The sequence below is a fragment of the Pseudomyrmex gracilis genome, unplaced genomic scaffold, assembly GCF_002006095.1.
Source record: "Pseudomyrmex gracilis isolate BER0280 unplaced genomic scaffold, ASM200609v1 scaffold_24, whole genome shotgun sequence".
Taxonomy (NCBI): Eukaryota; Metazoa; Arthropoda; class Insecta; order Hymenoptera; family Formicidae; genus Pseudomyrmex; species Pseudomyrmex gracilis.
In genome coordinates, this window is record NW_018020608.1 from 534,050 (window position 1) to 559,798 (window position 25,749).

General features: G+C 44.0%; 1 protein-coding gene across 1 annotated transcript; it reads right to left on the reverse strand.

Moving 5' to 3' along the window:
• Positions 1-1,727: 1,727 nt before the first annotated feature.
• On the reverse strand, positions 1,728-20,916 carry LOC109852121 (protein ovo-like). The gene is made up of 10 exons (XM_020422974.1): positions 20,221-20,916; positions 7,970-8,394; positions 5,744-6,257; positions 5,076-5,640; positions 4,622-4,932; positions 4,347-4,519; positions 3,847-3,984; positions 3,388-3,687; positions 2,922-3,080; positions 1,728-2,792 (listed from the first exon to the last, which is right to left on the reverse strand). The coding sequence occupies exons 1-10, from the start codon at positions 20,375-20,377 to the stop codon at positions 2,733-2,735; spliced, it is 2,802 nt and encodes a 933-aa protein (XP_020278563.1). The 5' UTR covers positions 20,378-20,916; the 3' UTR covers positions 1,728-2,732.
• Positions 20,917-25,749: the final 4,833 nt, after the last annotated feature.

Genomic DNA, 25,749 nt, shown 5'->3' on the forward strand with positions numbered 1-25,749 from the left:
AAATAATTTATGGTACAAATAAATACAGGAAAGAAATAAGAATAAAAAAAGACAACCCGGAGTAGTGTTTTTCGACGTTTGTGAGGAGAAGAGAGTGCAAGTCTCTGAAGAAAAACTGTCGCGTAAAAGAAGAAGACACGCTGCGCGTGCGTTACGTAGTATAAGTCCCCTCGCGTTTCAAAGGGTTGTTGTTGTTGATCGCTTCCCGATTAGCCGCTCACGCCGTTCGATCCATGTTGTTGTGTGTGTGCGTGTGTTTGAGCGAACTCAAAGAAGTCTCGCGGAAGAATCGCGGACCCGGTGATCTCTTCTCTTCCCGGGACGACGCGAGCGAAATAATACACGACACGACTCGTCTCCGCGATTAAATTTGTGGAAGGGAAATCGAGCGCGATATATGTATATATATATATATGTATATATATATCGCTTACGTGCACAAATATATATCGCTTGTGTTACACGCCCGATTTGAAGAAAGGTTTCTGCCACCTTAGAATTGCACGAAATCCCGTTTTTGTGTATCGTATGTATGGATGTACGTGTGTTTGTATGTGTGTGTGTATGTGTGTGTGCGCGCGCGCGCGCGTGGATGATGCGATTACAGAGAGTGTGCGCGCCCCTCCTCCTTTTTCTTCCTCCCCGTGTCCCTTTCCCCGTGAAGAAAACCCGTTGTGTGGTGCAACAACAGCGGAAAAAGTGAGAATCCCGGTGATGCGCGGAGGAGCCATAATGAAAAAAAACTGTCTCTCTTTTTTTAAATCTTATCATATCACAGATTATCCGTTAAAGTACGTTTCGGTTAAACACTTAACTATAAGATACATCTATGTAATATATATATGTGTGTATATATATATATGTACGTGCGATATCGGCATTTAGAAAAATAATGCGCGAAAGATAGTTTAAAAATTGAAGCTCTTTATTTGTTTTTTGTTTGTTTTAAGTGCACGGTTATATTATCGCGTATTTCATTTCGATAAACGCGATTATAAAAGAGCGATGATTACAGAGAGAGACACAGCGAGCGTCTCTCTTTCTTCGAGGCTGTTCGATAATTTTGACTCCCGATAATAAAAAAAAGATCGTCGTTTATATCATTGAGAGAAATAAAAGCAAGTCAATTTTAATTATTTCCGACGCGATTAGTTCGCCGAACGCCGATACACAGGTCTCGTATTTCTATACAATGGTACGGTGCAAAGTCACCTTCTTTCCTCCCCCCTCCCCCCTCGTGATCTCTCGCCCCGTTCCGCGGCGCTCGAGCAGCGCGAATATCTTCGATTCCGAGATGATCTAACGATCGAAGATAAAAAAAAAATAAAAAAAAAAATAAAAAAAAAAATAAAAAAAAACGGAAAATTCCGTGACGGAGAGATCGCGATCGCGGAAACGCGTGGGCGCGATCGCGACGTCAACATTTTCCACGTTCTCCCCCCCATCGAGTCGAAAAACAACGTAACTCGCCGTAAATCTCTGAGAAAAAAAAAAAAAACAGTCTTCCCGTATAAATCGCACTCTTTTCCTTATCCCCGGCTCGTCGCCGAGGATGATCGGCATTCCTGAAACGTTCTATCCGAGTCTTTGGGTGTGTCTGCTCGATACATAGTGCCCCAAAATATTATATTTTCTATTGGAAAAAAAAAAAAAAAAAAAAAAAAAAAAAAAATTATATGCGCGATGATGATGTGCGAAATAATGTGTGTGTATGTATGTGTGCGTGTGTAATGTGTGTATGTTGTGCGCGCGCAAGAATGTGTGTGTGCGAGTGAAATAACGTTTTTTTTATACATGTGTCACCTATACGAGAGACGTATCCTCTTTTCTACAATCTCTTCATTCAGTCGCGACGGGATCTTCTCTTATAAGTTAAATCGATTATTAAAAAATTAAAGTTATATATACGTAACTGGACAAGAAAAACAAACGTTCTCTACAAACATCTACAACAAATTCAGGACGTTAGAGAAACCCGCAACAGGTACACGTTCTGAAATTACTTGCTCGCGAGACGCAGGAGTGAGAGAGTTTTAATCATTCGACGATTTATTGTCGTCGTCGCGCTCTAAAGTCTAAAAAAAAAAATAAAAATAAAAATAAAAATAAAAATAAATGTAACATCCGTCGAGAAACTTATATCGTCAATCGCTGTGGCTTAATGCTACGTTTGCGCGCTCCGATTTCTTAAACACTTTATCTGTCTTTTACATAACGACAATATTGTCTTTAAAAAAAAAAAACCACTGGAAAAGAAGAGAATAATACTTCGTTCTAGCTGCGTGCAAGAATTTTTTCTTACTCTCTTCGTTTTTTCGCTCCTCTTCCTCTTTAAAGGTTCGGCGAGAATCGAATCGGTTACAGATCTGCTAAAGTCGATCCTCTGCCGTCCGGGCAACTTCGATGATCGTTTCCAGTGAATCGTAGGAGCCACCTTCTGGCCAGGTACTTTTCGCGCGACTCCGGCCCGTCCTCTCGTCGTCGGAGAACTGATCGGTCTCACTCTCTTTTTCTTTCTCTCTTTTGTTTTCTCTCTCTCTCTCTCTCTCTCTCTCTCTCTATCTCTCGTATTCGAACTCGGATTCAGAAGCTGGTCGTAGTCTGCTGATGCGGCGCCTCGGTGCTCTTCGACGCGATCTCCCGTCGCTCCGCGAAGCCGCAGCTGTCCGTATTCCGCGAGTCCCCTCGTTGCAACAGGCCACCCTGAAGAGTTACATCAACAAGAACAATTTTCATGTTCTTGCATACCGCGCTGTGTATTTTGTTTTGTTCGTTCGAGTATTGAAGCCTCCCTACACATCAGACCGTTGATTAATTCAACGTGCAATCTTCTATTTCTAACACGCTTTTTTTTTTGTTTCAAGATTTTTTTTTTTTTTTTTTTTACTATCTGTGTGTGTCTACGCGGAGTCTGTGCCCACCTGGAGCAACATATTGGCGAAGTTGCTGTTAGTGAACTTGAAGTGCCGCTTGTCGTAGAACTTGAGCAGCGCCGGGCTGTAAGGATGTTGCTCCTTCAGGTGAAGATAGTGCACCTCCGGCTCGTGCGTGGTGTGTCCGCATTCCTCGCAAACGTACATCTGTCGGATCGATCAAAGAGAGGAATAATGTCACTCAACTCGTTTTCTTTGTTTCGGGATAAGGTAAATGTCCCAATCATAGAACAAGTACCTGGTCGGACATTTATTAAAGAAATAATTATAACAATTTATAAATAAGTAAATAATATTAGTAGTGTCTACAAAAAATATTTAAAATATTGAAAAATGTTAATAGTTACATATTTAATCATTATTTCTTTAATAAAGCGGCGGGCGGCGGGCTACCGATACACGCGTCCGGGGATATTCATCTTATCGCTACGTCAAAAAAAAAAAGATACTTTACCTTGGCACGCCGCTCCTTGTACGCGTACTGATGCTGAACGCCGTGAACTTTTTGACCGTGACTCTCCAGGGAGCACCTCTGCGTGAAACTCTTCTCGCAGAGGAAACACTTGTACGGCCGCACTCCCGTGTGCGTTCGCGTGTGCCTTTTCAGATCGAACGTGTCGTTGAAGCCCTTGCCGCAGAACGTGCAGAGGTAACGCTTCACGTCGCTGTGACACTTCATGTGGCGATTGAGAAGTCGCTGCAGGCTGAAGTTTTTGCTGCACACGCGGCAGGTGAAACGATTGGGATCGTCGTCCTATTGAGCAAACATACAAATGACATACCGATTTAATGGACTTTAACGACTTAATTTCACGGTGATCATCTTCACGGTTTGATACGACAATAACTCATGTTGCGTATTCACCGGGTTATATTCTCAATAATGACGACGGTTTTTTACACGCAGCCGTACCTTGCCAGGTGGAGTTCGATTTGCTCTCTCTTCGTCACGATTGGCCGCCGCCTGTCTTTGACCCTCGATCGCCAGAGGATTCTTTATGCCGTGACCACCGTTTACAAATTCTATCTGACAGTCGCTCGGTAAACCCAACTGCAAGCCGACAACAAATCGCGTTAATTCGAGTGTTTGTTTTTTTTTTTTCCCGGTACGGTTTTGATCAACAACACTTCGGATGAAGCACTCAAATTGATGGACATTGCATAACGCGCACCCCGGGATATATTCGGACGCGTCGAAAGATATTCGCGCTTCGAATATATCGTGAGGAATCAAGTCGCGAGCCAAGTCGCGAAGATGAGGACCGAGTCGATCCCGCTTCTCCTGGTAAATTACACGCTTCCGCGTGATTTAATATTGCGAAACGAAAAGATATGCCTTTGCCTGGATCAATTTGGGTCGCTTACCCTTTGTTGAAGTACACCGACCCGTTGCGAGAGCGGCGGTTCGCCTACCGATCCGGTGGTTTGGGCTGCAACTGTGCTGGGCGACACAACCGGGCTGTGAGCGTGCTCCGCTAGCGCGCACGACGGCGAAGTATTGGCAGAAGTACCGTCTAGAGAACAACTGGCGGTGCCCGGGCTCGGTAGACTTCCGCCCACGCTGCTGCCGGAGTCCAATTCTAAACCTTTGATAATATCCCGTTAACGCAATTGATCTCAAATCTAAACCGGTGTAAGGTCACTCACTGTGCGTGAACTATGAAAAGCACATCGTCACAACGACTCACCATTACCAGCGAAACTCAATCCAGGGCTGAGGAGGCCCTGATGCTGCTGCTGCTGCTGCTGCTGCTGCTGTTGTTGTTGTTGCTGCTGCTGCTGCTGTTGTTGCGGCGACGTGGAAGGTTGCTTCTGCTGCTGCAGCTGCACCTGGATCTGCAACTGCTGCTGATCCTGTTGATGCGGGTGATTCTGATTTACGTGCAAAGCGAGTTCCGGACGTTCCTTCGACAACGGCTGATAGCTCGACTCGCCGGCGGCTGTGTAGCTCAATCCCGCGAGCTTGGACGTGTTGAAGTGTTGCGGAGTTGTGTAGTGTCTAGAGAGAAAGGCGATGCGAACAATCGCGTATAGATCGGTGCGCGCATGTTTTCTTTTTTTTTTTTTTTCGATCAAAACTCACGGTCGGCGTGACGCGACTATCGCCGAGCGCGATAGTTCTCACGACGCCGGTTCACTCACCTCGTGTCGAAGCCTCTGGTTAGGGCCATGCTGTGCTCGGGGAAAGGATCGACGCTGGGCTCGACGGGAGTGGTCATCTGACCGGAGTCCTGACCGATTCCGCTGCTGCCGGTCGACGCGGGTGAGTGCAGCGACTCGTCGAGAAGATCGCTACCGCCGTCCTCGGTCTGCAATCTGGGCAGCAGGAGATCGGCGGCGTCGCTCAGGCTCTCAAGTAGCGCGGTGTGATCGGACGGCGAGTTGAAGGTCAGAGTTGCGGCGGTGAACTGCAACGGATCGACGACGGTACCGGTCACCATGTCCACCATCATTCCCGTGTCGGTGACGTCGTAAGCGCCGTACTGGCCGGACAACAGGTCGTTCGCTTGTATCTTGTAGGCACCGAGCTCTTCTTCTTCCTCTTTGAACGTCAGCCCGTAAGACGCGCACACGTTCGCGCAGACATTCTGTAGCAGCGAATATTGTTTGCCTTCCTGCGCGTTGTACTGCGCGTGCTGCGAGCTATCCTGCTGACCGGTGTCGCAGTCGATCCCGACCGCCGTCAATGGTGTGAGATACGCGTTTCCTACAGAAAAATTTGCTTTAAGAATTAATTGATAATAATAAATAAAACAAAGTGTCCCAATGTGTCCCGGTAATCGGACAGAAGAAAGCAATTTCGAACGTACCTTGCGCGGTGTTGTACTGATTGGCGAAGTTGGCGAGATTGTTGCCACCCTTGAGCGACTCGTAGAACGGCGGCAGGGATCCCGTTGGCGGCGAGCTCGGACCGTAGTTGCCGCGACCCCCGTTGCCTCCGGGGGGCATGCCCCCCGCGCCCGCACCGCCACCGACGGTACCGCCGCTACCGCCGCCTCCTCCTCCGCCACCACATCCACCGATCATCGCACCGTTGCTGCAACCACCGCCGATCATGGTGCCGCTGTTGTTGTTCGAGGGTGAGGAGCTACCGGAAGTGCCGCCGCTGCCGCCGCCGCTCCCGCCGGAGGAGCCGTTTCCTCCCGAATTCGATGATCTGCCGTGACCCGCTGCCGCCTGCACCACGTGCGAGCCGGACAGCTTCACGGCCAGCAGCGATCTCGCGATCGAATTCCCGGAAGCGCGCGACGCCACCGCTCCCTCGCGACATTTCTCATCGTCCTCCTCCTTCCGTTTCGGTACCGCGTAATCTATGGGCTGTTCCTGAAAAAATCGCGGAATTCTCGTCTGATGATTATCCTCGCTTCTGTCGTCGCATCAAGGCGAGATTATTATTTTATCTTTCGCGCGAGACAAACTCGTCAAGAGAGACGATTTCTCAACCTACGCTCTTTCTCGCTCAACTTTTTCCCCGCTCTATTTGTTTCCCACGTCCGCACTCGCCAAAACCATGCAAAGTTGTGTAAGTAAGATGTTTTTTTTCCAAACTCCCATAACTTCCGAAAACATGTCAAGTACGAGGTGAAGATGTGTTAATTGCTAAAAAGATGAAGAAATAGTTTTGATTATTTTAGAGAAAGAGAGAGAGAGAAAGAGAGAAAGATTATTCGCGCACAGATGAAAACGAAGCGACAGAATAGAATTTGTGCGATTGTTGAGTAGCGTCTCGAAATAAGAAAAGCGGTAAAAGCGACGAAGGCAAGAAGGCAAACAGCAGCAGATGATGATACAAAAGCGGTATAACGATAATTAAAATAATACAACAACACACAGTAACTGAATTATGTTGAGTAACAGTATAACGCGTCACACGTGCTCAAAATCTAACAATTCGCAATCAATTAGTTGATGTTTTTTTTTTTTTTATCTGTCTCATTTCGTTGATTTCTTCCTTTGTGCTGCATGTCAGCGAGATTATTACGTTCTTTTTTTTTTTTTCATCCCGCTGTTTCCAGTCGGGCTCGCTGTCTCATCGCTTTGAGGATTATAGATTTCTTCTTCTCCCTCCCGTCCGTCCGTCTCCGCGGACCCGCTTTTTCTCCTCGAGCGTTTTATAACCTACAACTCTTTTTTATCTCTATTTTACCAGATAGGCACTTCTCGACGTTGATGCATCGAACGACGATTTATCAACGACCGTGATCGAGAACCCCTAAAAGCTTTATCGAGAAGCTCGAGAGACTACATACTATGCGTTTCCGATAGAAAGTTTCAACTCGGCGCTTGTCTCTTTTTCATTTCCCATCCACGAAGACGTGGATTTTCACGAAGACGCGCGTGCGGCGATGTGTTAGAACGCGACACACACAATCTCCGGAACAACCCCCGAAAAAAAATGTTAGCATGCGAGTTTCAGCAGCGAGCTTGAGAAAGCTGATGTTACTATGCGCAGTGCCGTGGAATATTTTCCTTGCCCTTCTTTATCTGATCCGTCGCTATATGCATAATGCATGAGATGTATGTGAGAATTGCGAGAGTCGAGGTTAACGAAGCGTGACCGCATTAAGCTTAATAACAGGATCCTACGCTCCCTCTTCTGTCTGAAAATCGTCTTAAATGATAATCATGTATATATTTTTATTTAGAAAAAACAAAAAAAAAAAAACAATCAAAAATCTTCGTCGTCCGACAAACAGTGTCGCGAGACACTCTACACCGGACGTTTCTCGTCTCGTGTAGAGTTGAAACCAAACGAGGATGTGAGAAGATCGAGACGCGATTATATGTGATCGAAAACGCGCGGAACACGGTCGCGTAACGTAACGTACGCGCGTATTCCTTGTGTCTGTTTACTTTCGCATATTTATCGACACGCGTGCGAACACATAGATAAATGTACGGTGTTTTCAAATATATGTGAGAGACGACGACGCGTCGAACGTACTTCATGTACAATTTTGATGAATTTGCGCGTCGTCGAGAAGTGCCCATCTTTTTGCTCGCTCGATTGATTTGCAATAATCGATCGGTTTTACCTGTTCCGGTTCGTGAGTCTGTATCGCGTCGATCCTCTCGATCTCGATCTTGTTCTTCTCTTTCCTGGACTGGCCCTGGGGCGGCACCCTCTGGATAACCGAGGCCCTGGTGGGCGGCTCGACGTGCGGTTTCTTCGGCGGCGTCTGCGGTCTCGGCAGCGCGATCCTCTCCGACTTCGTCAGGAACTGAGAGGGCTCGTCCGTGGCTATCGGCGGGCTGCTGTACTCCTTCCGCTCCGCCCGGGTGAGCACGTGACGTCTGCTACCGTACGGCACATCGCCGCCGAGGATGCTGGAGATGAATCGTCTGGGTGGCGGACTCGCGACGCTGCTCGCCGGTTGCGGGAGCGGCGGCGACGGCGCCGGACTGGTGCTGCGTAACGATTCCGGGGTGGTCGCGCGATCGTCATCGGTCTTGTCGCGATCTGTCGAAGAAAAGAGCAAGACTTTTTGACACACTGTGTTGCGAATCCCCGTCGTTCTTTCTTGATTCAGTCTCGACCGAGAAACTCTGCCCTTCATTCTCTAAAACTCAATCGTTCAATCGTTTATTGTTGTAACTTGTTTGTTTGCGTAAAATATTTGATTCTTGGCGTTTGTTTTAAAACAACATAAAGAGAGAAAGAGATCGCATAAGAAAAATGATAGAAAAGTTTCATTTTAGAGAGGCTGAGAATTTTTCCATCTTATTGCGTGAGTGTTTTATATTTAAAAAAGTCAATTTTTTGTAAAATATTTTCACGTCTTCGCGGCCGGTGTAGAAATGAATTGTTATTGCTATTATTATAAAAAAATATATCGTCTTTTTTTTTCTGTTATAGAGTAGAAATCGGCAAGTGGAGGAAACAACCAACAGTATAAGGCGACCAATTGTCAATCAGCTTCAAGGTGCGTTGAAATGAACATACTTCCTCCTTTTTTTTTTCCGAGATTCGCGCGATATTATGCCGTCGACGCGTATTCGCGGCAGTGTTCGCGCTCAAAGACGACAAGAATTGAATCTCAATATAGGTGGAACGACAGGAGACCTCGCGCGTAAGGCATACGTAATGCGCGACGAGACACACATAGAGTCATAACCGCGGCGGCGGCGTCGACGGCGGTGGCGGCGGTTGTGGCCCGCTGTCTGAATTTACGAGCAACCTTGAAGATTCGCAGGTACCGTATGCCGGGCTACAGTTTCTGCGCTCGCACGTCCTTCGCGCGCGAACGTGATCGCCGGCTTCTCCTCGCCCGGCAATTTTCAACGCGCGCCCTCGCGATGCTCGCAAGCGCACACACTCACGCAACCACATAATGCGCGTGTGTATATAACGTGTGTATATTACGTGTACATATATACTTGCATTCACCGTGGTAACCGTTTTTAATTAAAGAACGGCAAGCCATACAAAAACGGTTTACGGTCCTCACCCCGCTCACGTGTCTCTCTCTCGAAGCGACCGCGCATTGAAGTCACTCGTGTGTCGCCGCACGTTATTTCACGTCTCTCCTCGTTAACGAAAATTTTTTTTTTCTGTCTACCGCGATATAAAAAAAAAAACAACTCTTGCGACAGATTTATACCTCCCGTTATTACCAAATAATTGATATATTGTAAATATTCAAAAAATAAACAAAATAATAAAATATAATAAATTTAAGATATAATTAATCAACAAAAATATAATAATATAAATATAATAAAATATAATAATATAATTAATATACGTGTATTGTGTAATAAAAATATACAAGAGAACGATTGATAAGTATCCGAAACGAGACGCATTTATAGCGACAATATAATATCACATCATGCTGTTGTATCGCGCACAAGCGCTACGTGCGATAATGACTCAACATTTGACATTCATTCTTTCAAAAGATGTAACTTGCCAATAACGGCAATAGCGCAATGTGTGATGCCACCGTCGCTATTTCGGATACTTATCAACTCCCCCCCACTACGATTCTTGCGTCAACTCAAAAAATTCTGTTGAAATCAATTTTACTCGTGCTCTATCGCGCACGAATAAAGAATGTATAAAAAATTCTTCATTTTATGTGTTACGACATGGGATTTCGAATTTCCTTCGTCTTTCTGAGACTTTTGATTCCGACCTCGAAGCTACGGAATTAGACGAGACGTCTAACGACTTCTTTACGCAATCGCTTGCATCAGAGAACCCAGAGAGATATAACCCGAAGGTAACCCGCCACACGGTCCCCAAAAATGAGTGTTCCGTTGGTTGGGCAACCTTCGGTAATACGGGCGGAGAGAAAACCGCGTCTCTCGTCCGCGTGCGCGCATGGAGTTTCCTCTAACCAAATCCCCCTAACAGGTTCGGCCGCGCTATAAATACTTGCGCGATCGCACCGTGACCGAGGTACCGATGCACGCCTCTGCCTCTATCTTCGACTCTCTCTCTCTCTCTCTCTCTTTCTCTTTCTTTCCTTTTTCTCCCTCTCGCTTGTTGTCCGGCTGGTTCTCTTCTCTTGACTCGTTCCCTCTGCGTTCGTCCGCTCTGTCTCTCTCTCTTTCTTATTTTTCCTTTCGCTTGTTTTTCTCTCCGTCTGATTTCTTCAAACTGAGAGAAAGAGAGAGAGACCGAGAAGAAATAAAATGAAAGAACCGGTACATCGAGTTGGAATCGAGAGGAACGGACTTGTTCGCGGCGAGCAGCCAGAAGACGAGAAGGAGAGATCAATCACGAGCGGAAAGCGGGTGAGAAAATTCCAATAAATATTCGACGCGGGCTATTTACTATAAAAACAATCAATTTTATCGAAATTAATTCAATGAATGAAAAAACGCGAAAACATTTTTCGTCGTACTTCGAAACAAAGTGGATTTTTCATCGCTAAGATGCGAGATATAAAATAACACGCACGAAACGGGATCCGTAAGTTTTCAAAAAACGTTTTTTCACAGTTTTCTTCAAAGAAAACCGACCGCGACCCGAAAGCGGAGAAAACGGTTCATCTTACGAAACAATGTGTCTGAAATAAAATCGAGAAGATTCAAAATGCTCGACGCAACGAGCGAATCTCCTCAACAACAATTTTTGTACAAACAAGGAAACTGCCGGGCGAAGAACGCGCGTATATTATATATACGCTTGTTCGACTCGACATGCGAGTCATTGGTCGAATAATCGATGTTTTTTCGATCATTTCTGTGCTAAGTATGTTTAGGTTCGCTACATTATTGTAGTAACCTCAACCTCAACGAATAGTCAGCGAATATAGTCAACGAAATATTTTCTGAGATTTTCTGAAATATTTTCTCGAAAGAGCGAAAGTCGCAGGTAGTTCGAGACAAACACAATCTTCAAAGTTCCCATTTAAACCACCACGTCTAATCCCTGAACTCTATACCGTTTTGAACGGCGTCGTCGTGTTGAACGCGCGCCTATAAACGTGAGAATTGCGCTAAATGAGAATATCACGTAGTTGAACGCCGGGGTGTGGACAACGAGATACGTCAATCGACTCTCCGACTCTATCGATATATAGATTTAAACGCGGCGCGCGTTTTTCTCAAGAACGGCGATAAAACATCCCGTCCCGGTGACGTTTACGACACAACCCGTAAATCCCGTGCATATGTTCCGCGGACATATGCACACGTTGGCGCGGAGAACGCGCGTCGATTACTTCATCGTGCGATACATTGTTCCCCCGGTATGCAAACTCGCGGCGTGTGTGTGTGTTACAAACAGCGCGTCGTGCCGGCGCTCAGTCGAAAGGAAAGGAAAAATCTGAGAAAAAAAGGACTCTCTCGCGCAGGGGAGCGGTCGACCGTAAGTAGGTCGGACTAAGCCACGGTTTCGTTCAGATCGCGACCAGACATTACCACATACAACGTACGGTCGACGATGTAACATCGAGCGCCCGCAAACAACGAGAAACTCGCAACAGGATCTCGACTGAATCTGGTCGCGAACTCCTCTCCGGCAGAGGCTTGGTTACACGCGCGCCGCGAATCCTCTCGCGCGACGGTTTTGTGGGGGGGGGGGGGGGTGTTGATTTATATTGTATTTTTTATACTAAAAAAGTAACTTTGTATTAATTTATATATTTTATTTTCGACGGAGTTATGTATACGAGAAAAAATTTCAAGAAAACGAGAAAACAAATCGAGACTTAGTGCCGCCGCGGGAATAAAAAGAATATAACAGAAATATATACACATTATATATTAATTATTATATTAAATTATTATATTATTACAAATATAATAATTTTATATAAAATTTTTCGGAGGCTTGATATTTGCTGGTACAATTTGTTTTTAATATCTCGTTTGCAATGCAGATAAAAATAAAATAAAAATTGACATTGTTCTTACACACACACGCAAAAGCAAAAAAGTAAAAAAAAAAAAAAAAAAAAAAAAAAAAAAAAAAAAAAATTAGGAACATTGAAAAAAGGTGCGATATTCGCACACATGAACGCGCGCGTACCGCAGTATCTGCGTATAGCGTTTGCGTAGCGGTACCGTGCGTGGGTTGAGGCTTCGTCACGCGGACAAGGTGACACACGCGGCCACCACTTGGTCGCTTTACGTAATGGACGCGTGCAGAACAACCGATGTGTATTTCCTCCGCCGCATGATCAGCCGCGAATGATCCGACAGCCGTGTTCGGAAAATAACGCAGTTCAATAATTAATGAAAAACATTCATGTTCGCGCTTTTACGGAATTTTGTCTCGTAAACAAATCGTAAACAAATCTACAGCGTAAACAACTCTCATAAGTAGAGACGAGATGCTGTTTTCCTCCGGTTTTCCGTCAAACAGATCGACGGATGCGTATACGAGTCGCATACGAGTTCTGCGCTTCCTAGAAGCAACGAGGAACACACGCGCGTACGTACGTAAATTACACGCTCACACACACATATGTGCGTGTCTCTCTTGCTGGTGCCACGCTTCAGAGAGTTCCTTTCTACAGTCCGGCAGAAAGTCAAGGCGTTACTTGACAACGACGTTTCTCGCTTGACCTTGGCACTCAGTGAAAAGTTACAACCGGTAAATTGTCGGTATTTTGCGCGACGAGAGGAAACAAAGTTCCAGCGAGTAAGAGAAAAATAGATCCAGGGTGTTCGAAATCTTTTGGTCGCGGTTGTGAAGATAACAGGGTCAATTAAACAGAGTGTATGTACTTTTAACAGAGGTGCACACAAATTTAATTCTCTGACTTAAGGCGAGCCAATTACGTTACATTAGTGCCGAAAAAAATTCAAGTCAAAGAGATAAAACGAAGCTATTGGATACCGATCGTTTAAAAAAAAGTGAAGCAGGAGAACAAACTTTTCTTTGTTCAATTTGTTCGCTGACAACGAGTACAATACCGCATCGAATTCATCTCTTTCGCACTTTTGTTCGCACAAGTTTTTGCGCAACAGAATTACAGTAAGAATTGGACACACGAATTTGTCATTGTCAAGGAAAGTCGCTAATCTCGATGACTCTCTCGTGCAAAAACACGGACTTTATCGCGGGACGCGACAATTAATATTCCAAAACAAATGTTCTGTACGTCGGGATATTTTCAATAACGTAACGCGGGAGATATAACACAAACGCGTGTAACAAAAATCCCACCTTGGCTCTCATTCGACGTTCGTTTCGATCGAGAGATTTTTTTTTTTTGCTTCCCAACAACGAGATCAGAGACCGTGGCAAAATCGTCGCGACTGAGCGGTGTCATTCGGTGTCATTTGTCGGAGTACTGTATCTCTTGCGGAGATCGTGTCGCCGTTGAAAAAATAAAAAACAAAACAAAAAAAACCACAATTCGTGTTTTACCGTAACTCTATACACGTTGCGAAAAAAAGCGTACAACCGAATATCAAACTTCAAAAAAAATAAAAATAAAAAAAATAAAAATAAAAAAATAAAAATAAAAAAATAAAAATATATAAAAAAAACGCAAAAAACTGCAAGGATATACTCGCGCGCGCGCAGCAAATTTCAACAAATTGCAACGTGAACAACTCAATTATTTCCGTACCGGCTCTCGAGATTATTATTGCCGTCGCGACGATAATCCCGTGAAAGAATTGTGTTGTCGTCAGCGTCTAGTACAGAGCGAGATTGATCGCGCCGAGTGTTCTTTTCTGCACTTGGCCCCCTTGCTCGGAAAGAATTTCGGTCACGGCCCTCTTGCGCCATTAGCCGCCGGCCGCCGTGTGTATATATACTCGCGCCGTCTTTTATGCGCGCGTGTGTATATACGGGGTTGCGCCGTGTAATATTGGATGTGTGTGTGCATCACAGACGACGTATACCAATATATATATAGGTGCGCGATGTACCTGCTCTCCCGGCGCTTTCGACGACGACGACGACGACGACGACGACGACAACGACGACGACGACGAGAACCTGAACCTGTTCTCTCTGTATATACACGCGACGAGGAGAAGTCCAGTGTCGTTTCGAGTCACTGGATCTCTCGCCGCGTACATATTATATATATATATGTATATACATATACGTGTCCGCGGAGTGTTCCGTAAGATTTGCGTCAAGTCTCCGTTGCCCTTTCACGGGTAATTTACACAGGTGCGATTTCAATGCGGTTGGTATCTCCGAGGTAAATTCTCGCGTCTGAGAGAAACAGGGTCTAAAGATAGTTTTCGTAATCGTGAAAAATCGAAACGCATTTAAATTTAATGCTCTGTGTTTACACCGAATGTGTACATATGTATATTTTTTTTATTACATCAAATTTGATTTTTAAAATATTTATTGGAGTTAATTAATTTTTAATAACATATTGAAAGGAAAATATTGAAAGACTCGGAATTTTTATTCTCACCGCGAAATCTTTCACACAACCTGAGGATTTCGTCCGCACGTAAAACTCAAAACGGCGAGTTAACGTGAAATTGATAAGAAAGTCGAGAGAGATAAAGTTCGCGCGGAATAAAAAATCGCGAAGCGTCTCTTGGTAAAAAAAAAAAAAAAAAAAATTTACCGCGAGCGAGTGAAGAAACTCGCTATGAAATTTGCTGAATGTTTAATTTCACGCCTCTTTTTTTTTTTCTTTTCAATGTGCGTCACGGTGCCGCGTACCCCTATGCGATGTGAGCGCGCACACACGCGCGTATATCCGCGCGCGCGCGCGCGCGATTAGACATGCATGCACGCATCGCGGGGCTCACGGGCGATGCATTGTAATTCGTCGCAATGACTGCACATCCTGGTGTACTAGCCTGCGCGCAACAGGTGCGCGTCACCGAGCGCGATTACCTGCGTGTCAACGACAGTTAAAGCGCTCGGTGTGCGCGCTCGATGTAACAGTATTTATCTATGTACGCGCCCGATTACATACGTGTACGTTATGCAGCGAGAAAGACGCGTTAACGGCGTCTCTTTCGAACGCGAAGCAATTCCCCCTTTTTTTTTTATGCACATTTTCAGCGAAAATACTGTCGAGGTTTCGAGAAACAAACCTTCTTCAAGAACTAGAACTTCTGGTTCGACGATCAGTTTTTGTCTTCGCGTATTTAGAAAAAAATTTAGAAAAAAAAAAAAAATCAAAAATCTCACTTTTTTAATTCGGGGATTAAAATGATTTCGATATTTTAGAAGTAGTAGTACGAGATCTGACGGCCGGTTGCGCCGGCCCTGCTCCCAACTCCCTTCGTCGCGTCGAATTTAACGCATTCCATGCACACGGCGACAGGCACGATCCTCTTTTGGTAGAGGCTAGCTAGCGCAGGCTTAAGTGGAATGAGCGTGCGTCGCACTGCAATTGCATAAAATGCCAAGCTCGATCCAGAATCGAAGTCCGCGACCGAGTTGAAAGAAACAAAAAAAAAAAAAAAAAAAAAAAAAGTAATAATCTTGTCGCGATTATCAATAAGAGAAATTCTATTTCCATCGCGGATAAAGCAAGTCGCACGTGCGCTAAAATAAGTATAAATTATTATCCTCGCTGTAAGAAAATACGTGTGTGTGCGTCAAACTTGCGTATAAACAAAGTAATAAAAACGTGAAAAATGTTTATAAAGACAAGAATCATAATTTTAAATATCACTTTATAATTATACAGTTTACGGATGAATATTGCTCGCATCTGTGTGTTTTCTATCTGTTTTAAATAATTTAATACAAAGAGGAAAATTTTTCTATATTAATTTACACGGTTCAAACGTTAAAATATTGGATTGCGTTACGATTTTTGTCTACGTAGAAAAAAAAAATATAGTAAGGTAACGGGGAACTGGAACAATAAAATTCGATTTGATTTTTCTACGTATGAAATCATCGAGGATCTCGCGAGGAGTCTACAACTGTTCGGTTAGATTTCTAGTCAGTGACTCCCCGGTCGACCTTCTATCTATCCCTCCCACAGTTCCCGCGTGCCACGACGAGATTCTAATGCCAGCACGATCGCCTTGGCCGTCGCGGGCACCGTGCGCGATCACTGACAGCGGGTTTACATCGCGTTGCGCAACTGTTTCGCGAAATCGAAGGTTTCTGTTTTCTAACGGGGATTTCTTCTCTCTCTCTTTCTCTCCTGTCTCTCTCTCTCTCTCTTTCTCTTTGTAACACGAAAGAAAGAATTTCGGTTGCCTAATAGTCCAGCCGTACACCAAACACAACTCGCGAAACTCATTAACATTCACGTTAGAGTAAGTGGAGTCGCCGCCATTTTAAGGCCGCGGCCATGAATTCGTAACAGATACGTTCAAGATCGCAGAACGGTTGTTTCGTGCCAGATCAGTTCTGTTTGTGCACGTATATATATATGTATATATATATCGATATCGCGTGATTGTTCAAAATGTTTAAAAATTGGAAAAAATAATATTTGTAAAAATGTAACAAATGTAAAATTTAAAAAAAAGAGAGTCTCCCTTCCTCTCTTTCTTTTTCTCTCTTTGCGTGACAACGCGATCCGATAGAGGAACTCTCCTTTTTCAAAAATTTATAAAAATACATTTGTAGTATAAAATTCGAAAGTTAATGTCGCGAAAAGTTTTTTTTTTTTTAATCGAAATCTTATGTAAAAAAGCCTTTGAGGGAAGAGAAAATCTTCGACACTTGAACGCGGCGCGCCGCGTTGCATCGCGCGCCGGCGTTGAAGTCTCCGCGTCAATCGCTCATCTCAACGTTCGAAGGTTCGTTCGTCGCTCGCTCGAAAACAGTACGCGAGCAACAGACGAAACGTTTTATACGCGTTGATGTCCTCGCGATCTGTGCGTGATGCACACGCGTTATTGCTTACGTAATGCGTTTACTTACGCACTTTTCCGATCGCGGAATATTCGTCACCGCGAGAGAGGATAGACGGCTGCGCGGCGAAGTTTCGTCCGACATGTGCGGACAAGAGGTGGACTCTCAAACGACGGCACATTTAACGAACCTATATTTACACGAGAAACGTACAATTTTTACGAGGAGCGATAAATCACTTAAAAACGTCATTAAACCGCGCTAATTAAGCGATCACGCGGAGGATACGCTGCCGGTCACGCTTCGGAAAGGAAACAACAATTTGGCGTGGCTTGTGGCTGAAAATCGGCGAGCGCAAAGCGATCGTTTTTGCGTTACATGTATCTATATATATGTGCGTATAATTAACATGTATAATTAATGACATAGACCAAAAAGAGCGATCCGGTGCACCTGCGACGTCGCACGGCCGTCGACACTGTACCAGACCCGTCTGTCTTTCGCGCATATTATCTCGGAGCGCGCCTGGCGCGGACCGAGAATCAGGAAACCGATGTGTGTATGTGTGTGTGTATATTATATGTGTATTATAATACGAGCCGGTAGAGAAAGAACAAGAGGAACGGGAATGAGAGACGGGAGCGAAGAGGACAACGAGAGAGAAATCCAAAAGAAGAAAACGAGGGAGAAGACCGCGCCCGGGTCACTTTCCTAAACCAGTTTTAGAACTCCGCATATATGTACATATATATATATATGTGTACATATACATGTATAATTTTCGGTCTCCACCTACTACTCACTGTACCGTTGTAAAAGCACTATCCCGATTTGACCTCGACTAGACTTCGCCCCCGAGGACCGACTGATAGAACCGCGCCAAAAGCGCTAGGCCGTAAATTACGTAACTAAACAAAGTAGCGGCGGGCCCCATCGCTCACGCGATGTTTTCACACGCGACTGATTGATCCCCCCGTGTGCGTGTTTGTCTTAGAAATTACAAAAAGCGAGGGAATTACATTCCCGATCGAAACGTGAGAGCGAGAGAGCGAGACAGAGACCTTTTGTAAACGCGGCGAGCTCTTCGCGAGCACTTTTAAAACGCGCGCGTCTCCGTTCGCGGAATAAATTTAAATTCCGGGATTTGTGTCAGCTGACCTCGACGTTGTTTCTTTTAATTTTTTTTACAAGCAAGCAACATTTGAAAATATTACTCGCAATTGCATATTTTTCCAATCAGTTTACTCATTGTACCGTTTTATCGCCGAGGCTGACGCGCGAAGGAAGAAGATGACCGTTCGTCGACGAAACACCGTTCGCACAACAACGTAAATGTGTCATTATGCAACCGCGACGCGCGCAGAAGCGGCGATTCATTAAAAATTACGACCGCACGCGCAAATGTTAGCTCTGTATCTCTCTCTCTCTCTCTCTCTCTTTAAGAGATTGGTTGTTGCCGCGGACGACGACGAGACGTCGAGTGACAAATCCGCAATGTTTTGCGCGCTTTCGACGTAACATCGCGACTGATAAGAGAGACGCGTGTGCATTGTGTTGCATCGCATCGAGGAAACAAACGTTCGACGGGTGAATCATCAAGAAATATCGCGATAAGAAAAAAAGCATCCGCAACACCGGGTACCCGCAACAAACGCTATCTCTCTCTCTCTCTCTCTTTCTCTCTCTTTCTCTCTCTTTCAAGGGATTTTACTGTTAGAAAAAAAAATAAATAAAATAAAAATCACGTTTCTTCTGCAAACAAAGCGCGCGGAGAAAGAAATCGTCGGTGATGACGAACTAGTCGCGCAAATGCGAGAAGAAAAAAGCAATGCGCGTAATTAGCATATAGGACAATTAGCATAATGTGTGCGGTAATGATTCACAAAAACGAAGGAGAAAGAGAGAGAGAGAGAGAGAGAGAGAGAAACTTTGCAATTGCGCGTCGCCGCGGCGTGTACCTGTGATGATTCCGAATGTTCGGATATACAGTCACGAATACGCTCACGAATTACAATCGCACCTGTATCCTAAAAGACGATCGCACCTGCGGCAGAAGTGCAACATTTTGCGTTCGCTTTTTTACCCCCTTTTTTTTTTTGGTATTTTTTTTTCTGTGTGCGCTCGCTCGACAGGCAAGGTATACACACACGTCAAGCTGCAAAGAGAACATCAAACCGGGAGAAGAAGTTTTAGGCGATCCACAAAATCGCGCGTCCCGGTTATTTGGGTTATCGGCGCTGAGTGAAGTTTATTGGAGGATTAAACCGTCGAGATCGGTTATCTCAAATTTGCACGCAACGCTTCCTTAATGTTCGGATAATCGGTATATCAAATTTTAACTCGCGCATACGCACTACCGAAAAGATGAAGATAAACTGTCTCACGCTTTTATTAATCCGTTCCCCGTAATGATGAGCGCGGTGACGATAATACGTCGTACGAACGCGCGCGGGAATCTGTACCGCGATTTAAGCAAAAACAAAAAAAAAAAAAAAAAAATTGTGATATCCAACAAAAGGAGAGAAAGATTTTTTTTCAAACCGAAACGCTCGTTAAAATCCTATCGTACAGCGCACGAAAGGGCGGAATTTCATATCGGACGTTGAAATCGACGTAACTTTGACAATTGTAATTAAAATTCATTGTTAGAACGAAGGTAAATGTCCCGATGACCGGACACACTCTGGTCGGACATTTTTGTTAAGAAGAAATAATTACAACAAAATTTACATTTAAATGTACTTAAAGTTAGAAAATAATAATTAGAAATATATATTTTAAAATATTTAAAACACTGAGAATATTGTTGTGTTTAATGTTTGCATATCTAATTTTTTAAAATAAATATCCGGTATGTTTCTGGGACATTTATATTCAGTGTCATATAAATAGTCATTTAACATAATTTTGTAAATGAATAATTTCAAAAAGTAAATAAATAAATATATATAACGCTGGCACACAGCGCGTTTTTGTGTGTCGCCACCTACGTGTTAGAGCAATACGGAAATCGCCAAAGTTATGCCGCTTTCCATCTGTTTTTTTTTTTTTTTTTAATTAAGAAGGGCACTTTACATTGATCCTTGTTGACTATGAGACTCAGCGGTTCCGAGCTGCCAAGTGGACTGTCCTTGCCGCTGCCGAGCGGTGGGCTCTTGCTCAGATGTTGCGACTCCAGCAGCCGCAACTGCTGCTGATGCAGTCGATTCTTGATCAGGAAGATCTTTGGCATCGTGACCCGGTGTTGCGAGCGATGCACGACGTTTCGTCACTTTAACACACCGCCACTACATCGAAGTGGCAAAGTCAGGTCTGCTGTCGCAGTAGAGTATAGGGTACAGTTACGATTGCACGTCAAACAGATACGTCAAAAGGCAAACCGGAGCACGTTTGCACCATAAAAAGTCATGATCGAAAGTACTCCCGTTCGAAATCCAGCTAGAACACAAGATACTATCAATCATGAACCTGTAAATTCCATCATTATCTCTGTCTGTATGTGTGTGTATATATATATATATATCCTCCCGCACGAGCCTACGCCAGGACCGTTCGGAACGGGGTCCCAACTTAATCCCGAAGGAGTTGTTCTTATTTCCACACGTTCTTACGGTCGAAATGTCACTCACGAGCAAACACTGAATCATACAATTTGTTACTTCCGGCAACAGGTCCGTGGCACTATCCTGACACTTGCTTCACTCGGTGAAAATTTACAGTTATCTTGTGGATAGTTCCGAGTGGGGCGCCCGTAAAAAGCCACAACTCGATCGTGAGGCCGCTCATGAGCTACTGAGTCCATGAACAGTCGGGCCCTGTAGTCTCGGCCGCTCTCCCTCCACGCGGCCGCATGCCCGGCCTACCCTTCTCTCCGCTTCGCGCCAACAACACCTACGAGCACGAACCTCATGACTATCTTTCGTTCCCCACCACGCGGTCGTCGACTGGCCCACCTCCTCGTTCCACCGTAAAGTTTAGCAAGCCAGCCAGCGGGACTACTCGGCCGTTTCACAGCGCGGCTTTGCAGTTCTCTTCGAATGATGAAAACCCGCTTGTGACGCGCGCATGCGCATAACGGAGCGTGGTGCGTTTATAATTCCGAGCGCTCCGAAGACCCGTAGTTTTCTTTTCTCGTTCAGGAGGATGCTCGCGCATTGTCTTATCTCTCTTTTTTTTCCCCTCTTCTTCTTTCTCTTTTTTTTCCAGAGACTGCTAGTTATAACGTCGCTCATTACACCTCTTGATCGAATTAGCGTTTTATTACTGTTGAATGCATTTCCGGGTAGATGTGACTCTCTCGCCCTCTCCGTTTTTTTTCTCCGAGTCTTCCACTTTTTTCTCGTGTGAAAAGCAGCGATTTGATAGCGACAGGTAGAGCTCTTCAAATCGACTTATCATCGTTCCATAATATCTCGCGATTGTTACCGCACTCTTGCACAATTATTTCCTAGTCGAGAAGAAAACGACATGTTTGAATAAAAACTGAAAACTATAAGTTGATTTCTTTTACAACATATTTTGCGATCTTATCCGTTTTGCAACGTACGTCACAAATATAAATGATATTCCGAAATAAAAATTGTCCCCCCATTCACAGAACAATTAATTTTTTTCCAGCAAAGTTACGTAAACTCCGAGACTATCGAAATTTTTTTTTAAATTAATTAGTTTAGTTAATCGAGAACAAATCGCAGTTGCATTAAATTAAATCTATCGTCATAAATAATCTTGTAAATAATCTATTTTGTCTCGCTTTAAAGTTTACAAAAGAATTTCGACAGCAAAGATATTTACGAGTTTCATAGGAGAGAAACGGCCGACGAGATAAAATCTCGGGAGAGGATCACACATCCTCCAAGATTTATTTTCACGGTTTTACACGAGTTGTAACACACAGAGAGATATTCGGTGTGATAAAGTTATAAAAATTTTATCCCGCAGCAACAATAACGTAATTATTTAACGTAATCACATATAAACATACAAGATTGCACACGCGATATCGAATAAAAATTGTTTGTACTTGAATTGTTTTGAAAATCGTTCAATTGAATATTTCTCGAAAATATTAAACAAATAAATTCGAACAAGATTTCAATTAACACCCACATTTGTTGATTAATGAAAAAAAAAAAAAAAAAAAAACGATATATCGGAACGCGGATCTCACAAATCGGGTTGCATTTAAATCGCTGGTAGGTATTTTCTGGCTGGACTCTGCCTGGTGCGGTTAGGAGAGAAGAAACGCGCCAGAGAGCAGGCCCGGGATGATGTCCTAAAGAAGAGATCAGCTTTATTTATCTTTCTCAGAGATTCGTTCGGAAGAGGTTTCGTGAAGAGGTTCAGACCTCATTTACCGATCATGCATAAAACATTTTCCTTCGCGCGCTGTGATGATATACCTCGCGATACGCAATCCTCGTTTGATTTAAATACATATCTGATCTGCTCTAGAAGCTATAAACTCGCTACAAACATGTTGACAAACATTATCTCAAACGTATTACGCAAACTCGTAAACTTTGTCGTCAAAATTTTCATAAAGACGTTCAGTTGTTTGTTGCGGTACTGTGTGTGTGTGCGCAATTAAATCGGAAAAATCAATTAAAATCGCGCGTCATAACGCAAGAAATTCGAAGAATCACGTCTGATTGTGATCCGAAAACATTTTGTGATAATTAACACTCTCAAACGGAAGGCAAGAACGGCGGCACGCGCGTGGAATAAATTATGTAATAAGATTGCGTAAACGTTTGTTTTTATGCATATTTCTTAAATACATATTTCTTGCCACACCGTTGCATTCTCGAACAATTTGCATTTTTCCTCCCCGATGTATCATCATTTATGTCACTGAAGAAAAATGATTCCGCGATGAAGTGGCGTGAATATTTGCGCGATTTCCGTTGTGTTCCGCGAATTTAACAATTATCGATATTCTCTAGCCTCTTTTTTCTTTACCGCGCTTCTGCAATTCAATTGCAATTATTGAACAAGACAGAATTAACGAGCGGCGTTGAGGCGCGGTTTTGCGAGCGAATCCTTTTTTTTTTCTCGACTGTAACATCGCAATCTTCCACGCCCGACGACTTTTGTTATAAAACGTCTTACCAATTATTTTCAAACAAAAGGGATCCCAAACTTTTACTTCGAAGATGAGTTTTTACTCGATAAAAAAGAAAAAAAAACAAAATAAAAAATGAAGCATAAATAAAAACTTATCACGCACGTTTTTGACTCTCTCGCGTCCATTTTACGAGAGCCTTACTTTCTCTTTTTCAAACGTTCCCCCCGTTAACGTCGCTTGACTACTGTAACCCTTTTTCTGGTGCACGCACGCACACACACGAGCAATTTATCTGACGCGCGATGGAGTGGCAATCGCGTATACCTTCTTCTCGTTTTTTTTTATTGCTTTTATATATCGCCCTTATGCTACTTCTTAAGCGATTGAATGCCACGCTCCATTTTATCGCCGTTAAAGTTTTATTCATTCTCTTAAATTTTTATTTTTACAATCGACAATTATATACTGCACGCGGGACGGTCATTTCGGTTCGTTGCAAAATTTACGCATTATCGTTTCAAGCAAATAAAGTCCTTATGTAAGGCGTAAGTGTGTTTCTTTATTACATAATTGATTAAATCAATATTTATTATTTAATTTATCAAATTGTTTTATTTATAAAATAGTGTAACTTGTTTATTTACAAGTTTATGTATCGCACATTTTGTTTCTCTCGTTTTCTCTCCTGTTCGCGGGAATCGCGCCCACGAACATTCCACGAGATCGGAATCGATGTTGCGGCGTCGCGCGATCCGCAGGCGGTTGCTACCGCCGGGAATCGGAGTTTCGCCGCGGCTCACTGGACCGCGCGACGCAAACGCAAGTGCACAAGCAATATATCCAGCGAGGTGAGATGCCTATTCGCCTATACGACGGCGGCTTGCGAAACCATACGTCGTCGCGGCCGCCGCGCTACTTGTTCGTGATCGTAATCAAGAGTCAAAGTCAAAGTCAAGGTCGGGATCGAGGCGAGGAGAGAAGCACTTATGCAACGCGCCGCGCGGCTCTCGCAAGGCTCGCGCGCACAACAGGTGGGGGAAATTGTTGCGCTCGCACGGTATACGCGCTGCTAAAACGGGTACGGGTGTGCAACTGTTATGCATCTCTCGCGTGAAGAGCGACAGTTACTTCACATCACAGAGCTCACACTGGCAAAACTAACTAAATAAAAGACGCAGAAACGACGAGATGTATGAAAATTTGATTTTGTCGTTTTTTTTTTCTCGAATATTAAACTCCGTACGTTCAAGTTTTGAAAAGTAACATCTTTTTCGCAATAACGAAAGAAGTTTCTCGTTTCGACAGATTTAAAAAAAAAAAACGAGAATCGCATCTTGCGTGAAACGATACACCCCCATGAGGATTTATGTATAACGGATTGGTCAAAAAACAAAAAAGAAGCCAAAAAAAGTATAGCGACTGGAGTGTTGGTTTTTTTCACCACACACGCGCTAAGAAAAATTCTTGCTAGAAAATCTTTGCTGGAATTGTACCTGCTACCGCAAACGACGCAGCATCTTTCCATCTTTTGTTCATTTTTAAAGCAAGACGTTGGGGCAGCGTGAGACGAACCCGGAAACCGTCTCAACAAAGACGGGACCATAAATTCTTCAAAAACTATTAAACATAAATATATACATATATACATATTTATGTATACCCATATTTTTTTAAAATTAGTTAATGAGAAGACCGCATTCCGGCGCGGGTCGCATCTGGTTGTGTCAGTTTTTTTTTTTTTTTTTTTTTTAACCCATAACGTGTAGGAGATTTTTGCGCGATTCCGCGCTCGTTCCGTTTGATCGGCACAATCCGCGTTTTTTTTTTTTCACCGTCGCGTCTAATAACGCGGGCGTTTTCTTCCGAGAAAGATACATCCCCGGGACGCGCAATTTCATTGCGCCGGTCGATCTCACGTCGAGTTACGTCAGATAGTTAAACGCGAAACTCGAATTATATGTAATGTTATAGGATCCTCTCTCGCGCGCGTCTCTCTTTCTCTCTCTCTCTCTCTCTTTCTCTTCGAGAGGAGAGGAGAGGAGAAAGAAAAGACTCACGAACTCGACGACCGTCGCGTCTCGCTTGCGCGAGGCCTGCTCGTCGTTATTACAATCATTATTATCATTATCGTCATTACACGTATTGCAGCTGATGCTACGAGCCACTAAAATCCAGACTATCATTAGTCTCGGAAGACGATCTCTCTCTCTCTCTCTCTCTCTTCTTTCGCGACGCGCTCCGACGCCGCGTCTACGTCGTCGACGTCGTAATCGTCATCGTCAACGTCGCCGACGCGTCTTCATCATTTTTCCCTTCGAGTTCAGTGCCACTGGAAGTTCCGGTCGTTGCACGTCCACTTTGTGCCACAGGCTGACTTGCTCTTACGTAATGTCTCTCGCGGAGAGTTTTTCTCCGTGTTCTATTTCGATCGGAGAAAAGAAGCAAAGAACACATCGGAGCGCGCGTTTTGTAAAAATAAAGAGATGCATACACGCATTTGGCACGCGTGCGGTTCGATTTTTATCAAGATCTTTCGC

Excerpts from the sequence above, each read along its gene's own strand:
- LOC109852121 (XM_020422974.1), bottom strand. The coding sequence starts at position 20,377 with ATGCCAAAGATCTTCCTGATCAAGAATCGACTGCATCAGCAGCAGTTG. Across the intron at positions 6,258-7,969 it reads AGACTCACGAACCGGAACAG|GAACAGCCCATAGATTACGC; the intron begins GTAAAACCGATC and ends CGATTTTTTCAG. Across the intron at positions 5,641-5,743 it reads TCAGTACAACACCGCGCAAG|GAAACGCGTATCTCACACCA; the intron begins GTACGTTCGAAA and ends ATTTTTCTGTAG.